Below are 16,315 nucleotides of genomic sequence, written 5' to 3'. Positions count from 1 at the left end.
CTTTTGTGATCGAATATTCCAGTCAGTCAAACCAGCCACGAATAAGACTCCTTTGCTGATTCCAAACTGTTGCGAGCAGCGAAGGGTACTTTTTCAATGCTGGCCGACGGGGTCCTTCCTCAGGCTGCTGGCTAATGTCACTAACAGTATTCCCACTAGTACTAAGAGCAGCTTCATCCATATTCTCTTCCAAATCCCGCTCCATTTCTTGTTCCTCTACTTTGCCCTCACACTCCTTTGATGAATTGCTGTCGTCCTCATCCCCACTTACTTCTTTCTGCATGTCACTTTCAATTAATACAGGCTCAGGCTGAGACACCACTGATTCCTCTGAATGAGGTCTTTTTCTCGCTAAAAAGCGATCCATTTTTCACGCTGGCCAAAATAATGCACGTGCCGGGTCAACGCTAGCTTGTAAAAGCACAATGTGTGTGTGTGTGGCATTCGTTAGTCTTGCGAGACCACGGATCTGCGCCTGGATGTATACTATCAACCTCTCGCGTGAGTGAGAGTGAGTGACATCACTAACTTAAGTGATCTTAGATCAGCTTAACTGATCTGAGGACAGCAATGGCAAGACATTGACAACGAACGAATAAGCAGAAGTGTAAAGTGGACCTGACAGAGTTTATAACTTTATTGCTGCGTGGGTGCTATGGTAATTGGGGTCGCTGTTTCACTAGATCAACTGGAGAAACACGCTGTATGCAAAACTATACAGAGAAAGCAAAGCAGCGGAAATTTGTATGTGAAATTTCAGTTAATTTCTTGGTAGTGTTACGCTGGTGCTATTGCAATTTCTGCTGGGGCTATAGCACCAGCTAGCACCACCTTAGCGCCGCCTCTGTTATCCATGCTGGTTCAGGAGTCTGATGGTGGAGCGGTTAATAACTGTTCCTGAACCTGGTGAAGTGCAACCTAAGGCTCCAGTACTTCCTTCCCCAACAGCACCAAGAAGAAAAGAGCATGGCAAGGATGTTGGGGGTCCTTGATGATGGATGCTGCTTTCCTGTGACAACGTTCTTTGTAGATGAGCTCAGTGTTCATGGTCATTGTTTTGGGCTGAGGCTCTTCATCGGGACAGTAAAGGAAGGGGGCAGAACCAAGAATAAGAAGGGTGGGAGGAGGAGAAGGAGTATAAGATATATGTCAGTGATAATAAGCCTGATTCTAAACCTCATTGTAAGGAGTGTCAAGTGTGCATTAAAAGTTAATAACTATAACCAGACAGCTTATAATAGAGGTACTTTAAAAAAAGACACAGTCATTGTAACACCATTGATTAGTAGAGAGGTGGTTTACCTCAATCTTGTTGGAGACAGTGATTCCCCGGCAAAATGAAGCTTGGACGGTTGCTAAGCGCTGGGGGCTGGTTGCTATGGTGGTGTTGCAACTTCCGGTCCGCTCTCTTCGGTGTGGTGTCACGTCCGCTGCCGGGGTGTTAAGGAAACGTGGCCTTTCGGGCTGTTGTGAGGGTGGTTAATATGGCTGGAGTTGAGCTTCCCGTGATGAACGACAGCGCTGTCAATGTCACTCTCAACGACACTGAGGCGGCTGCCAACGCCACCGCCAAGTTCGTGGCGACCCCCGAGGGGACGGCCGTCGCCTACGGAAGCCTTGTGGTTATGGCGCTGCTGCCAATCTTCTTCGGGGCCCTGCGGTCGGTGAATTGTGCTAAGGCCAAGGTAAGGTGGGGAGGGTAGGGATGGAGGGCCCGTTTACCGGGGGAGCGGACACACCGGTGGGGAGAGTGTGGCCGGTCGAGCAGAACACTGTTCACACCCCACCACCACCACCACCACCACCAAACAAACAAACAAACACACACACACACACCCCACGTTCGTTTATATTTGTAAACTATCACTTTGAAATAATGTCAGGGTGAAGCGTATATGGGGAAAGTTTGCCTCAGCTGGCAGTACTTAATTTTCTCTCTTTTTTTATGTCTTCTGATTTTTTTGGTTTCCATTTGTCTCTGTTTCCCTTTCTTTCCATTGGCAGGACAGATTAGCAAAGCTTCAGGGATGGTAACACAGGAAGTTCAGACGCATCTTTAGAAAGAACTACTTCATACCTGGGTCTTCAAAAACCTTTTATTTTGCAGGACCTGAATGTTCTAAGGAAGTATGGAAAAGATGTACGGGAGTGATTCTGGAGGTTATGGCTATGTGGTTAAGGTGAAAAAGCTGTGGTTGCTTTCTGTGGAATGGATGTAGCGAAGAGGAAATTTGGCAGCGGGGTTTTGGGTGCATTAAATTTTATCCAAAAGTTCAAGTGGCCACGAATTTAATGTGACATGTTACTAACAGAATTGGAATTGATGCAAGCTTGAGCATTTTTGTAAGCAGTGTGCAGCTACAATTTGCAGTAGGGATACTAATAAGTATAGATTTGATAGTAGTCTGAAATTGGATGAATACAGCAGAATCGTACGTAGAGAATAATAACCAGACGTTTGGATTATCTGAGAACAAAGCACTGAATACTGAAGGAACTCTGTGTGTGGGGCAGCATCAGTGGAGGTAAAGAGATGGCTGATGGCAGTATTAGCTTTGGTCTTCAGAAACAGGCCTGGATACATTGATAGGCAGAATAGCTTTATTGGGTGGGTATTTTAGATGACATGTTCTCTTTCACTTATATTTTTGTTATATTTACTGTAACTTGTGCATGAACATTTATATTTCAACATTGGATGATTGTAGATGTGATAGTGTGGCCTGATGAGAGTGGTAACAGATTAGTTTCATTTTTTGGAAGTTAGGAATTGTCTTTGAAAAGGTTTGCAATATGCTGTCTGTATTCATGAACTCCTTGTAATTGTTTTGACAGTAAGGCATACAATAAATTTTAAGCTATTGACCAAACTGCTCTGGGGCTTGAATGTACAGAGCTGTGCAAATGTCTTGGGCATGCTAGATTTTTTAAAGATAAATTTTGTTTTAGATGGTTATGTTTTGCCTTCTACATTAGTGTGTCAATGGAAAAGAGAAAATTTTATATTTCCAAATATAAAATTTACAGAGAAGTGTTTTGTTTTTTAAAAGAGAGTAGCATATTAAGTAATTAAGATCACTTCAAATTAAAAACTTGACTGCTTTGTGGGTTTACGGCCCAGTGCATGATTAAAAACGGTAACAAAGAGGGTGCTAATGATCAGTGTCTTAATGAGTTGAATGAACTACACTAATTAACTGTAACAGAAATACGTGTAGAAGGAAGGAAAGGCAAGGATGTAATGTTGAGCCATTATAAGGCACTGGTGAGGCCTCACTTGGAGTATTGTGAGCAGTTTCGAGCCCCTTAATTTAGAAAGGATGTACTGACATTGGAGTGGGTTCAAAGGAGGTTTGATGGCTCTGGGCCAGTAGTCACTGGAATTCAGAAGGATAAGGAGGGATCTCATTGAAACCTATTGAATGTTGAAAGGCAAACAACAGGAATTCTGCAGATGCTGGAAATTCAAGCAACCTCCAACCTGATGGCATGAACATCGACTTCTCTAACTTCCGCTAATGCCCCACCTCCCCCTCGTACCCCATCTGTTACTTATTTTTATACACACATTCTTTCTCTCACTCTCCTTTTTCTCCCTCTGTCCCTCTGAATATACCCCTTGCCCATCCTCTGGGTTCCCCCCCCCCTTGTCTTTCTTCCCGGACCTCCTGTCCCATGATCCTCTCTTATCCCTTTTGCCAATCACCTGTCCAGCTCTTGGCTCCATCCCTCCCCCTCCTGTCTTCTCCTATCATTTTGGATCTCCCCCTCCCCCTCCCCCTCCAACTTTCAAATCCCTTACTCACTCTTCCTTCAGTTAGTCCTGACGAAGGGTCTCGGCCTGAAACGTCGACTGCACCTCTTCCTAGAGATGCTGCCTGGCCTGCTGCATTCACCAGCAACTTTTATGTGTGTTGAATGTTGAAAGGCCTTGATAGAGTGGATGTGCGGAGTATGTTTCCTGTGTTGGGGAGTCTTAAGACCAGAGGGCACAGAATGGAGGGATGTCCACTGAGAACGGAGCTGAGGAATTTCTTCAGCTAGAGGGTGGTGAATCTGTGGAATTCATTGCCACAGGTGGCTGTGGGGGCCAAGTCATTGGGAAAATTTGAGGCAGAGGTTGAATCGGAGCTTGATTAGTCAAGGCATGAAGGGAAATGGGGAGAAGGCAGGAGATTGGGGCTGAGAGCGAAATGGATCAGATATGATAAAATAGCAGAGCAAACTCGATGGGCCAAGTGGCCTAATTCTGCTCCTTATCTTATGAATCAAACTGGGTGAATGACAACCAAACTAAAAGGTCAAGGTGTAGCAGTTTTGACAATTTAACCTTCAAATCATCAATTCTTAACATCATGGCAAGAGTGAGCCGAGCAGTAACACACAAGGTGGTCATCCTACATCAGCAAGTTCTCTCCCATGCGGAAATTTCACAGTAAACAGCAGTTTCAACATGTGCTGTCCAAGGTTTTCTGAAGAAGTGCAAAGAAATGGGCAAGCTTGTGGACCAGAATCTTAGTGGTTGTTCATGGAAACAGTGCAGCAGACAAGAAATACATCAAACTGATATCACTTCTAAATCAGAAGTCGTCCAGCACTGCTGTCAGCTCTGAACTCGCAGAAACCACTGGAACCCAGGTACACCCCTCTACAGTCCAGAGAAAGCTTGTCAGAAATGGTCTTCGTTGAAGAGTTGCTGCCAAAAAGTCATTCCTCTGAAGTGGAAACGAAGCTGAGAGAGACTCATCTACACACAAAAAAACAAGAGTGGGTTGCTGAACAATGACAGCAAGTGCTTTGGAATGATAAGTCAAACTTTGAAATTTTTCTTCCAGAACAGGAGCCAGTTTGTCTGTAGAGAAGCTGGAGCATGCTACGTGGATGAGTGTCTGCAGCCGACAGTGAAGCATGGCAGAGACCCCTGCAGGTTTGGGGCCACATTTCTGCAAATGGAATTGGTGATTTGGTCAGAATTAATGGAATCTTCAATGCTGAGAATTACAACCAGATATAGTATCATGCAATGCTATAAGGGGGGCATCAGATTGGTCCCAACTTTATTTTGCAGCAGGACAATGACAAACACATGGCCAAGGTCATAAAGAACTATCTTCAGTGAAAGGAAGGACAAGGAGTTCTGCAACAGATGGTATAGCCTCCACAGGGCCCTGATCCCAACATCATCCAGGCTGTCTGGGATTACCTGGAGAGGCAGAAGCAAGTGAGACTGCCAAAGTCTGTAGAAGAACTATGGCAAATTCTCCAAGGTGCTTGGAACAATCTACCAGCCGATTTTCTTGTAAAACTGCACGACAGTGTACCTAAGTGAATTAATACAGTTTTAAAGGCAAAGGGTGGTTACACTAAATATTTGATTTAGTTTCTTTAATTTTTACTGCTCTTTATTGTCATTTTTTGATATTTAATAATTTCATTATTTTTGAAAGCATCTTCGCTTTGCAGAATTTTTTCACATGTTCACAGTACTATATTTTGAGCTATGTTACAATGTACAGAAGGGAAATTGATTTATTTTGTAATGTGATGTAGCGTTATGATCTCAATTAAATGAGACAGCTTTTACAGCGATGTGAGCCATGGGTTTTTCTATGTTTCTATTATACCGAATGGAAAAACACCCTCTGAGTTTGAGACAGCCATCAAGCATGCACTACTATTCTTCTCTCAATCCCATCAACTGCTCTAAGAAGCCACTACTCACTGACACGCTGGACAATCTACAATCACCAGTATATCAGTGAGATGGGCAAGAAATAGGAACAGCAGAAGGAAATGTACATGTCACAGGAGAACATGCAAACTTCACATAGATGGCGCCAGAGGTCAAAGCAGCAGTTTTTCAGTGGCTCCTCAGGTTATGATTAACCTGAATTTGGGGGAAATCTGACACTTTGTAAATTCTTCCATTACATTTTTCTGTTAATGACTACATACATACAGTGTGTTGCATATTTCATTAGTTTAATTGAGGGTACTACATGTACTTGCTATATGATTTGTGTTACTATAGAAAATGTACCTTTCTCACTTTCGGAGACGATTCCCAGGAAGTGAGCCCTTGCACAACAAGGAAATTATCTGTACTAGCTGCATCACTGTATCTTGTCTATGCTTCCAAGGCTGCCAGCTCATATCTGTGGATTGGCACTGTTTTAACTAAGGTTGTGGCAGTCTGGGGGACCAAATTTTGCTTTTTCTCCATTAGAGTTACTTCATTGAAATAACAGTAATTTTTAATGACTAATGGTGAAATTTTTAATTTCAAATTTTAAACCACCACCTGTGTGTGAGATAAGAGGAGAGCATGGTCAATTCCTTGTGGATGGAAGCTATAGTTTTATATTTGGAGTTGCTGCATTTGGAACAAGATGGCACCAGTGACAAGTGCAACTAGCAACATCCTGCAGACAGCTCAAGAAACAATTTCTTTTAAATATACTTCTGAGCTGTGATTGTTGTCTGTAATTTCCATTTTGATGTACTTTTGGACCGAATGAGCGATCTGGTGCTTTTGCTATCTCGCAGGGAATTTGATGAGGTTGTGAGCCTGGTGGCAGAGCCTGAACCCATGGTAGGCACCATTACTCCTCACCGATCAAAACATTGCGAGATTGAACATGAGGAAAAGGATAGAACGCAATGGTTTATTGTCATTTACCCGCATTTGATAGGTCTCTCTGCTTCTTGAGGAAGGTGCAGGTTCCTTGAGTTCAATTCCCTCAGGTGGCTGTGGGATTCCTTATTGGGAATATCAGTGTTTTGGTGTTTAAAATTCTCATTGCTGAACACGCTCTGTGGACTTGCTTTTAGAGGACTCTGGTTCATGTTCCATGTGTTTCCGATTACCTTTTTTTAGCATCTGCATGATTTGTTTGAGGTGCTTTGGCGCGAAACTGGTTTTCTAGCTTTGGCCTGCGGTCATTGACCCTGAGCTGAACTAAACTGACTCAGTGGCTGTCACTCTTTGACTGTTTTTGGAGGCGTTTAATATTCTGTTCACTTTTTGCTGTTTGTGTTATTTGTGTTTTTTTTACACAGTGGGTTGTTTGATGTTTTCTTTTAATGGGTTTCATGGTGTTTGTTTCGTGGTCTCCTGCGGTGGGATGGTTCTCAGGGTTGTATACTTCGATGATGAATGTATTTTGAACTTTGAATTTATCCATTGTTATATTTCCCAAAAAGATTATAATTCACGGAAAAGATAAAGCTTCTGGAGAAGATATTATCCATGCTGGGTTTATGAAAGGATGGAGAAGAACTTGAATATATCAACAACCTTTATTTCCAAGATCTGGGAATAGGAAGTTTCTGGGAGTAGTTCACAAGGTGCAGGATAGATGTGTCCCACAGGAAGAAGTTCTCAATTGGCAGAGGGAGGCAACCATGGCTGACAGAGGAAGATAAGGACAGCATAAAAGCTGAGGAAGGGTTATCATATGAGGAACGTTTGATGGTTCTGGGTCTGTACTCACTGGAATTCAGAAGGATGAGGCGGGATCTCATTGAAACCTTTTGAATGTTGAAAGGCCTAGACAGAGTAGATGTGGAAGGGATGTTTTCTGTGGTGGGAGAGTCTCGGACAAGAGGGCACAGATTCAGGATAGAGGGCAACCCTTTCAAAACGGAGGTGCAGAGAAATTTCTTTAGCCAAAGGATGGTGAATTTGTGGAATTTGTTGCTAAGTGCAGCTGTGGAGGCCAGGTCGTTGGGTGTATTTAAGGCAGAGATTGATAGGTTCTTGATTGGACTTGGCATTGAAGGTTACGGGGCAAAGGCCGGGAACTGGGGTTGAGGAGGAGGGAAAAAAAAGGATCAACCATGATTGAATGGCGGAGCAGAGTTGATGGGCTAGATCAGCGGTTCCCCGCAAAGCATGTGCTACCGGGCTGCAAGGAAACGATACGATTTGGCGATATGAGTCAGCTGCACCTTTCCTCATTCCCTGTCACTGTGGAGCTTGAACGCACAAGGTCATTACGCATGCAAGGTCATTACCCGCGCGTCATCCATGTCAGCGCGGGAAGGAGATCAACTCCTCAAGCTTGCAAATGACGACGGGCTGAAAAGTATGTTTGACATAACATCTCTGCCGGCATTCCGGATCAAAGTCAAGGCTAAATATCCTGAGATAGCCACGAAAGCACTGAAAACGTTGCTTCCATTTCCAACATATCTCTGTGAAGCGGAGTTTTCTGCAATGAATGCAACAAAAACTAAATTTCAGAGTAGACTGGACGTAAGGATCCCCCTTCGAGTATCGATGTCTCCCATCACCCCTCGATGGCACCGTCTTGTTGCAGGGAAACAAGCCCAGGGCTCCCACTGATTCAGCGATATTGGTGTGTTGCTGTTGTAGCGTGGATGAAATCACCGGAGAGACAGAGTCACTGATAGGTACAAAGCAGCTTCTTTATTCGATACAACAAAGTACAGCAGGCATCTTGCGGACGGAGACACTTTCCGCAGAAAGGTCTGCTAGCTCAATGTGGGCTCGATATTTATATGCTAAACACAAAGGCATTCGCTACTTAAAAAGTTATAGACGATGCTTCCTTTTGAAGCTACATACAAAATATCACACCATCCTTTTCTTCCGACGCCAACATGTCTGGGTTGGTTTCCAGAGCCTTACTCGGCATTTTACGTGCTAACATAGAAGATAATTAATATTTATAATGTATAGATAACACTGTCTTTGAAACTACAACATTAGGTCAAACTACGGCACCAGAAGCATCTGGTATTCACAGGTTTTTAGGAAGCCCATTGTGGTGGACTCAATCCACAGTACTTTGTCAAATAGAAGTCTGGTGGCCAAGGTCATTTAAGTGTAAACAAATCATCTACCCAAAAAAAAACCTCACTCTAACAGTCCCTCCTCTTGGCCTTCCTGGACAAAAATTAAACTTGTATCAGGAAAGACCAACCTAGGAGGATCTGCTCAAATTGGGCAGCAAAAATGCCCTGTCTCGAAATCCCCCCCCCCCCAGTGTTATGTACCTCGATATCTATCCTAGCATTACCTAATCGCTACATACCAAATGTTAAGCAGAGAGGCTGCTCCAAGTCTTTAGGGATGCGGTTCGTTTGGTGTGCCTGCTCTTTCCCTGCAGGCTGACTGCAGCTTAATTACATTCTTCTGTCTTCAGCCCTTTATCCTCTGGTTGCTGAAACTGTCCTTCCAGGAGCACCCACAGGCTCTCTCATTGATGTACAGGAAAGGGTTGGGGTGGCCTCTACTTAAATGCCTGCAAGGACCTCTCCCTGGTGGCAGCCCCTTCCGAACTGTCCGGTCGATCACTGGCCCAACTGCTGAAAGGGCCCAGCTCCTCAGACTGGGGGTGACTGCTTCCAGATACCGTGTGCAGTCCGAAATGCCGTCAAAGTGGTGGAACTTGCCTTCTCTGCTTTAACTCAAAAATCCCTCCTCGTCTATTTCCCAATGAATTTCTATACTATGCTATAAAATTAATCATCTACCTTCAGCAACCAGCCTTCTTTACAGAGTACCATCATCATCACACTTTAGCAGGCTATTCGTGGTTTTTCTTCACGTTCTCAGTGTCTTCTGCCACGCTCTTGGCGTTTTCTGCCCTTGAGTTTTCTCTGGGTATGTTTTCATCAGTGTGGTCAGGTCTGGCATGGCCAGCTGGTGTTCCTCTCTCAGGTTCTCTGTAATTACATGGTTACTGGGTACACGTGGTTCCACACTCTGTCTGTGGGAGCAACAAGAGGGTGAGTTGTATGCTTTAACCTGAGTCCAGTGTTTCCACTGGCTGCCTTGCCGAGTCTGTACACAGACACATGTATCATTGGTTAAGAGTACTGTCTGTGGTCCTATCCACCTGGGGGCAAACCCCGGCCTTTCTGGCAGCACCCTCACCATAACTTGGTCGCCGGGCTGTGGAAGAACTATCCCCTTTCCCTCTGGCTCTTTCTGATCAGCGATTCGCTGTTGTTGTTTTGCTCGGTCCTTTAATACTTTAAGTTGGTTATAAAGGTCTTTCACATATTGGGTCATTCTAGCCCTATAAACCCCAGGTTCCCTGCAACCCATAATTACCCCATAAGGGAGTCGCATTGCTCGCCCCATCAATAATTCGTGGGGGCTTAGACCCAAAGTGCGGTTCAGGGTTGCGCGCAATCTCATCAGGATTCCTGGTAATACATCCACCCATGTCTTTCCTGTCTCAGCTATAGCTTTGGCTAACACATTCTTGATTGTTTGGTTCATCCTTTCTACCATCCCTGAACTCTGGGGGTGGTAGGGTACATGCAACCGTTGTCGAATCCCTAGCAGTTGCCACATTTCCTTCATCACTTTCCCCATGAAATATGCTCCCTGCTCTGAATCCACCTGAACTGGGGTTCCCCACCTTGGGAGGATTTCCTGAACTAGGATCCATGCAGCGGTGCGGGCGGTGCAGTCCCTTGTTGGGGATGCCTCTACCCACCGAGTGAAATGATCCATGATTACTAAATAGTAACTTTTGGGGCCCTGTGAAGTCTATTTGGATGTTTTCCCAGGGTCCCCTCGGCCGAGACTGATTTGCCAGCTGTAGTTTTCTGCCCTCACCAGGGTTATGCTGGGCACAAATGATACAACGGTGGCAGAATTTCTCAACATCCCCGCCCATCCCTAGCCACCACCAGTCCTGCCGGAGGGTTGTGATCATGCTCTGCCTTCCCTGATGCATCGCCCCATGATATAATTTTAGTAGTATCTGTCTAATACAGGATGGGGCCACTGCGACTCTTTCCTCCCCATGTGTTCAGCACCCATCCGATCCCTCCTTTGCTCCTTTTCTCCTTCATTTTTCCTTCTCTTCTGCCTCTACCTCTTCATATAATTTTACTAAGCTGGCTTCTGTCATTTCCTCCTGCACACTTGCAATTTCAATTGCCTATTGTTCCCCTGCTGCCTTCTTCACAGTAATCTCTGCCCTTGGAGGAACTGGGAAAACCTTATGTTCTGGAGTGGCCGCAGTCTCTCTGAGTATCCCCTGGTGTTTTTGTTCCTTCGCTATACCCTGAACAGCGGTCAGTGTGTCTGTTTGTATAGGGTCCTGCTTAGGGAGTTTATACAGAACCTCCTGTATTTTAACTGGGTCTATCTTTACCTGCTCACAATCTTGCTTGTGTATTCTGTTGGTTGTATGCGTTCGCTGCCCCTGACTCGTCCATATTATTTCTCCCTTTCCCGAATCTATAACAGCTCCTGTTTCCCTTAGGATGTCTATTCCAAGGATCGTGCCCTCCCCCGATTTCTAGTATTTGCTTCTCGCTTTTACTGTTTTCCCTCCTACACCCCTGATATAACTGGCCTGTCCAGTTGTTGGTAAGGGTAAGTGTTAGCGATACTGATGCCCCTGTGTCCACTAACATATTGCATTGCTGTCCCCCTAACAACGCCGTTGTGTACATCCATGAGTCAACAGAGCTGGCAGTGATGCCCGCTGCCACATCCTTTTCTGCCTTAAGAGGCACCGTTACTAACTCTTTTATTTGATCAACAGTCAGACTGGTTGCTGATGTGGTGAGTGACTGGGTGTCTGCCGTGACCTTCACCTGGGTTTTCTCCCTCCCTTTTGGACACTGTCTCCAGCCATGTCCCGATAGGCCACAACCAGTTTGACAAGCGAAACAAACTCTACGGGACATCACAGCAGCTGCATCCACTATACCCACTTTACGATTTCTCTTGCCTTTTCTTTGGTCTATCTCACTGGCCCATGAAACTATCGCAGAGTGAGTGGACCCTACCATTATGCCTAAATCTAAAACTTCCTGGTGGGCTGAGCTCAGGCCTTCCTTCAGCATTTTTAAGAAGACTGGGTCATTCCTCCCTGGATTATCCAACCCTGAATACTCCTGATATGCTCAGTATTTATGTTCTGCATAATCTATGGCTGTCTCGTCAGCTTTTTGAATCACTGCCATTATCGTTCCCCAGCTACTGTCGCCTCCCCCCAGCAGCTGCCTCACTTCCCCTTTAAAAGAGCAATATCTTTCGTCATTACTGGCGCATCCGGTAGTTGTCCATGTACCATCCCACACCCCCTGGGCCATCCTGTCCCACATATTCCTTGGGCACTTCGCTTTCACTAACACGTGTATATCTTTAGGGTGCATCTGGTGAATTTCAACCATTTCCTTGAGTTTGCACCAGAATTCTGAATTCCCACAGGCGACTTTAAGTGAGGGCAACTCGGACAAAATGCTCTGTTTCTCCCCGGGGGTGAAGGGTTTATGAATAGTCGTAATCAAGGTCAAGGGCTGGCTCGGATCATCAGGGTTCTCAACCTGACGTTGCCTGACCTCAATAGGTGCCATTCTGGTAGATTTATCTGGGTAAACCTCTCCCTGAGATATCACCATACTAATTCCCGCACTACGCAAAATATCATAGACAGGTAGCAGTTAAACAGTACATACTTAAAACCGCAGAGTATGTATTCCACAATCTGCCACCTTTGAGTACCTGAACTCATGGTGCCTGCTGTATTCCCTTACATCACGCTTGCAAACACATACACTAAAATGCAGCTTCCCGAACAAGTATACACGCTGCTACTCTGGCGTCTTGAACCGTACCGTTGGTTACCACCTTTCGCAACTGGTGGTCCAAGTCTCACCAAAGTAACCAAGTTAACATGCAAAGATTCCTCACTTACATAAACACACATGCACATACTGCTTTTATATCTACCAGCTCAGCTCTCCACATTCGTGATACCTTGTGTTCCCGTGTGTCCACCGACCGAACAGATCCAAGTGTGAGTGTTATTTTAGAAAAATACTCACCAACTTAGACAGCTAGGAACACTGGCCACACGATGGGTTACGAAGGCATCCCACTCCTGACACCAAATGTTGTAGCGTGGATGAAATCACTGGAGAGACAGAGTCATTGGTAGATACAAAGCAGCTTCTTTATTCGACACAACAAGGTACAGCAGGCATCTTACGGACGGAGACACTTTCCGCAGAAAGGTCTGCTAGCTCATTGTGGGCTCGATATTTATATGCTAAACACAAAGGCAATGGCTACTTAAGTTATAGACAATGCTTCCTTTTGAAGCTACATACAAAATATCACACCATCCTTTCCTTCCGACGCCAACATGTCTGGGTTGGTATCCACAGCCTTTAGGATTTACTTAGCATTTTACATGCTAACATAGATAATTAATATTTATAATGTATAGATAACACTGTCTTCGAAACTATAGCTTTAGGTCAAACTACGGCGCCAAAAGCATCAGGTATTCACACCTTTTTAGGAAGCCCATTGTGGTGGACTCAATCCAAAGTACTTTGTCAAGTAGAAGTCTGGTGGCCAAAGTCATTTAAGTGTAAACAAATCATCTACCCAAAAAAAATTCACTCTAACAGTTGCAATGATCCTGTATGTTCATATGGGGAAAATATGTGCTGTGTGTTTAATATCCAAACGTTACTTAAAATGTTATGAGATGCTATTGACTTATAAGTGACTTATCACTATATTCATGCGAGGAAAATATACACTGTGTTTAATATTAAATTCGTTAGATAAACCCTTTTAGAAACGAAATTGAGTTTATGAGCCACTTATAAGTGACTTATAGTTCTTATCACCCATATTCCAGTCGTGATTAACACCCCCCCCCGCGAACAGAATCGCCGAAAACGATTTGTAGAAAAAAATCCTCATGTACATGCATGTGCACTGGTGCCCGTGCAAGGCTTCATGGGCATGGCAGTCTTCTCGGGGTAAATGCAACGTATTTGATGGTTACTCTTGTCCGTTGGCAACCCTACCACTCCCCCACCCTGGGTTGGCCGGTCTGCAAGAATATTGTCAATAATAAACCGGTACGCGGGTCAAAAAAGGTTGGGGACCCCTGGGCTAGATGGCCTAATTCTGCTTCTATGTTTTATGGTACATAGTGCTGAGAAAGCATCGTGATTGCAGCAAGACTTGGACAGATTGGGAGAAGGGGCAAAAAAGTGGCAGATGGAATAGAATTCTGGAAAATATAAACGTTTGTATATGATTATGCATTTTGGTAAAAGGAACAATAGTGCAGACTGTTATGTAATCAGGAGAAGGTTCAAACGTCAAAGTGTAGTGGTTGAGTGCAAGACTCTCAAAGTTAATTTATAGGTTGAGTCTGTGGTAAAGAAGGCAAATGCAATGTTGGCATTTATCACAATTGGGTTTATTATCACAGGCGTGTGACGTAAAATTTAACTTAGCAGCAGTTCAATGCATTATATTGATATAGAGGAGGAAAAAATACTAAATAAAATAAGTTAATCAATTACAGTCAACCCACATCAAAGTTGCTGGTAAACGCAGCAGGCCAGGCAGCATCTCTAGGAAGAGGTACAGTCGACGTTTCAGGCCGAGGCCCTTCGTCTGTCCCCAATAAATTACAGTATATGTATATTGAATAGATTTTAAAAAGTGCAAAAAAACAGAAATGCTGTATATTTAAAAAAAAATGAGGTAGTGTCCAAGAGTTCAATGTCCATTGAGGAATTGGATGTCAGAGGGGAAGAAGTTGTTCCTGAATTGCTGAGTGTGTACCTCCTACCTGATGGTAACAGTGAGAAAAGGGCATGCCCTGGGTAATGGCGGTCCTTAATGGACGCTGCCTTTCTGAGACACTGCTCCTTGAAGATGTCCTGAATACTTTGTAGGCTAGTACCCAAGATGGAGTTGACTAGATTTACAACCCTCTGCAGCAGCCCCTCCCCCCCCCACCCCCGCAGTACCAGACAGTGATGCAGCCTGTCAGAATGCTCTCCATGGTACATCTATAAAAGTTTTTGAGTGTATTTGTTGACATGCCAAATCTCGTCAAACTCCTAATGAAGTATAGCCGCTGTCTTGCCTTCTTTATAACCACATCGATATAGAAAATAGGTGCAGGAGTAGGCCTTTCGAGCCTGCACCGCCATTCAGTATGATCATGGTTGATCATCCAACTCAGAACCCTGTACCTACCTTCTCTCCATACCCCCTGATCCCTTTAGCCACAAGGGCCATATCTAACTCCCTCTTAAATATAGCCAATGAACTGGCCTCAACTGTTTCCTGTGGCAGAGAAGTCCACAGATTCACCACTCTGTGTGAAGAAGTTTTTCCTCATCTCGGTCCTAAAAGGCTTCCCCTTTATCCTTAAACTGTGACCCCTCGTTCTGGACTTCCCCAACATCAGGAACAATCTTCCTACACCTAGTCTGTCCAATCCCTTTAGAATTTTATACGTTTCAATAAGATCCCCCCTCAATCTTCTAAATTCCAGCAAGTATAAGCCTAGTCGATCCAGTCTTCCATCATATGAAAGTCCTGCCATCCCAGGAATCAATCTGTTGGGACAAAGTTAGATCCTCAGAGATCATAGCACTCAGGAACTTGAAATTGCTGACTCTCTCCACTCCTGTTCCCTCTATGTGGATTGGTATGTGTTCCTTCGTCTTACCTTTCCTGAAATCTACAATCAGCTCTTTCATCTTACTGACGTTGAGTGCCAGGTTGTTGCTGTGGCACCATTCCACTAGTTGGCATATCTCACTCCTGTACGCCCTCACGTCACCACCTGAGATTCTACCAACAATGGCTGTATCGTCAGCAAATTTATGGATAGTATTTGAGCTATGCCTAGCCACACAGTCGTGTGTGTATATAAAGAGTAGAGCAGTGGGCTAAGTACATACCCCTGAGGTGCACCATTGTTGATCAAGGGGAATAGAACATAAATGGAAGGGGATAATGCTGAGCCTTTCTAAGACACTAGTCAGGCTGCACTTGGAGTATTGTCAACAGTTTTGAGCTCCATATCTCAAAGGATGTGTTATAATTGGAGAGAATCCAGAGGAGGTTCCCAAGGATGATTCTGGAAATGATTGAAGGAGTTAAGATATGAGGAGCATTCGGCAGCTTTTGGCCTGTACTCACTGGAATTTAGAAGAATGCATGGGAATCTCATTGAAACCTACCGAATATTGAAAAGACTATGTCATGTGACCAGCAACAATGAATATAGAACTAAGTCAGGTTTAAAAAAACAAACAGAAACATTTATTAAAGGCAGCTCAACAATAGCGAAAAGTATTCAAACGACTAACTTAACCGGAAGTTAACTGCTATACGGCAACTCTGGAACAGTTCTTAAAGTGGTAAATTTGACACAGTCAATAAGGAGAGAGCAACACTCACAACCAGCTGGAGGAACTCCCCCACCTTCTTTATAGGGTCTCTGCCCCTTCCCTCTTCAGTCCTGACGAAGGGTTCCGGCCCGAA

At 44.4% G+C, this 16,315-nt stretch overlaps 1 protein-coding gene across 2 annotated transcripts in view; it reads left to right on the top strand.

The window, feature by feature from the left end:
- The first annotated feature begins 1,414 nt into the window (after positions 1–1,414).
- The window catches only part of hm13 (histocompatibility (minor) 13), a 99,860-nt gene continuing 84,959 nt past the window's right edge, over positions 1,415–16,315 (top strand). For both annotated transcript variants that reach the window (XM_063041106.1, XM_063041105.1), the window contains exon 1: positions 1,415–1,685. In XM_063041106.1, coding sequence (XP_062897176.1) covers positions 1,485–1,685 — 201 coding nt within the window. In that variant the 5' untranslated portion in view covers positions 1,415–1,484. The remainder of the gene's footprint in view (positions 1,686–16,315) is intronic.

The sequence above is a fragment of the Mobula hypostoma genome, chromosome 2 (genome assembly GCF_963921235.1).
Source record: "Mobula hypostoma chromosome 2, sMobHyp1.1, whole genome shotgun sequence".
Classification (NCBI taxonomy): Eukaryota; Metazoa; Chordata; class Chondrichthyes; order Myliobatiformes; family Myliobatidae; genus Mobula; species Mobula hypostoma.
The sequence above is the reverse complement of the archived record's forward strand: the minus strand, read 5'-3'. Positions and strand labels throughout refer to the sequence as shown.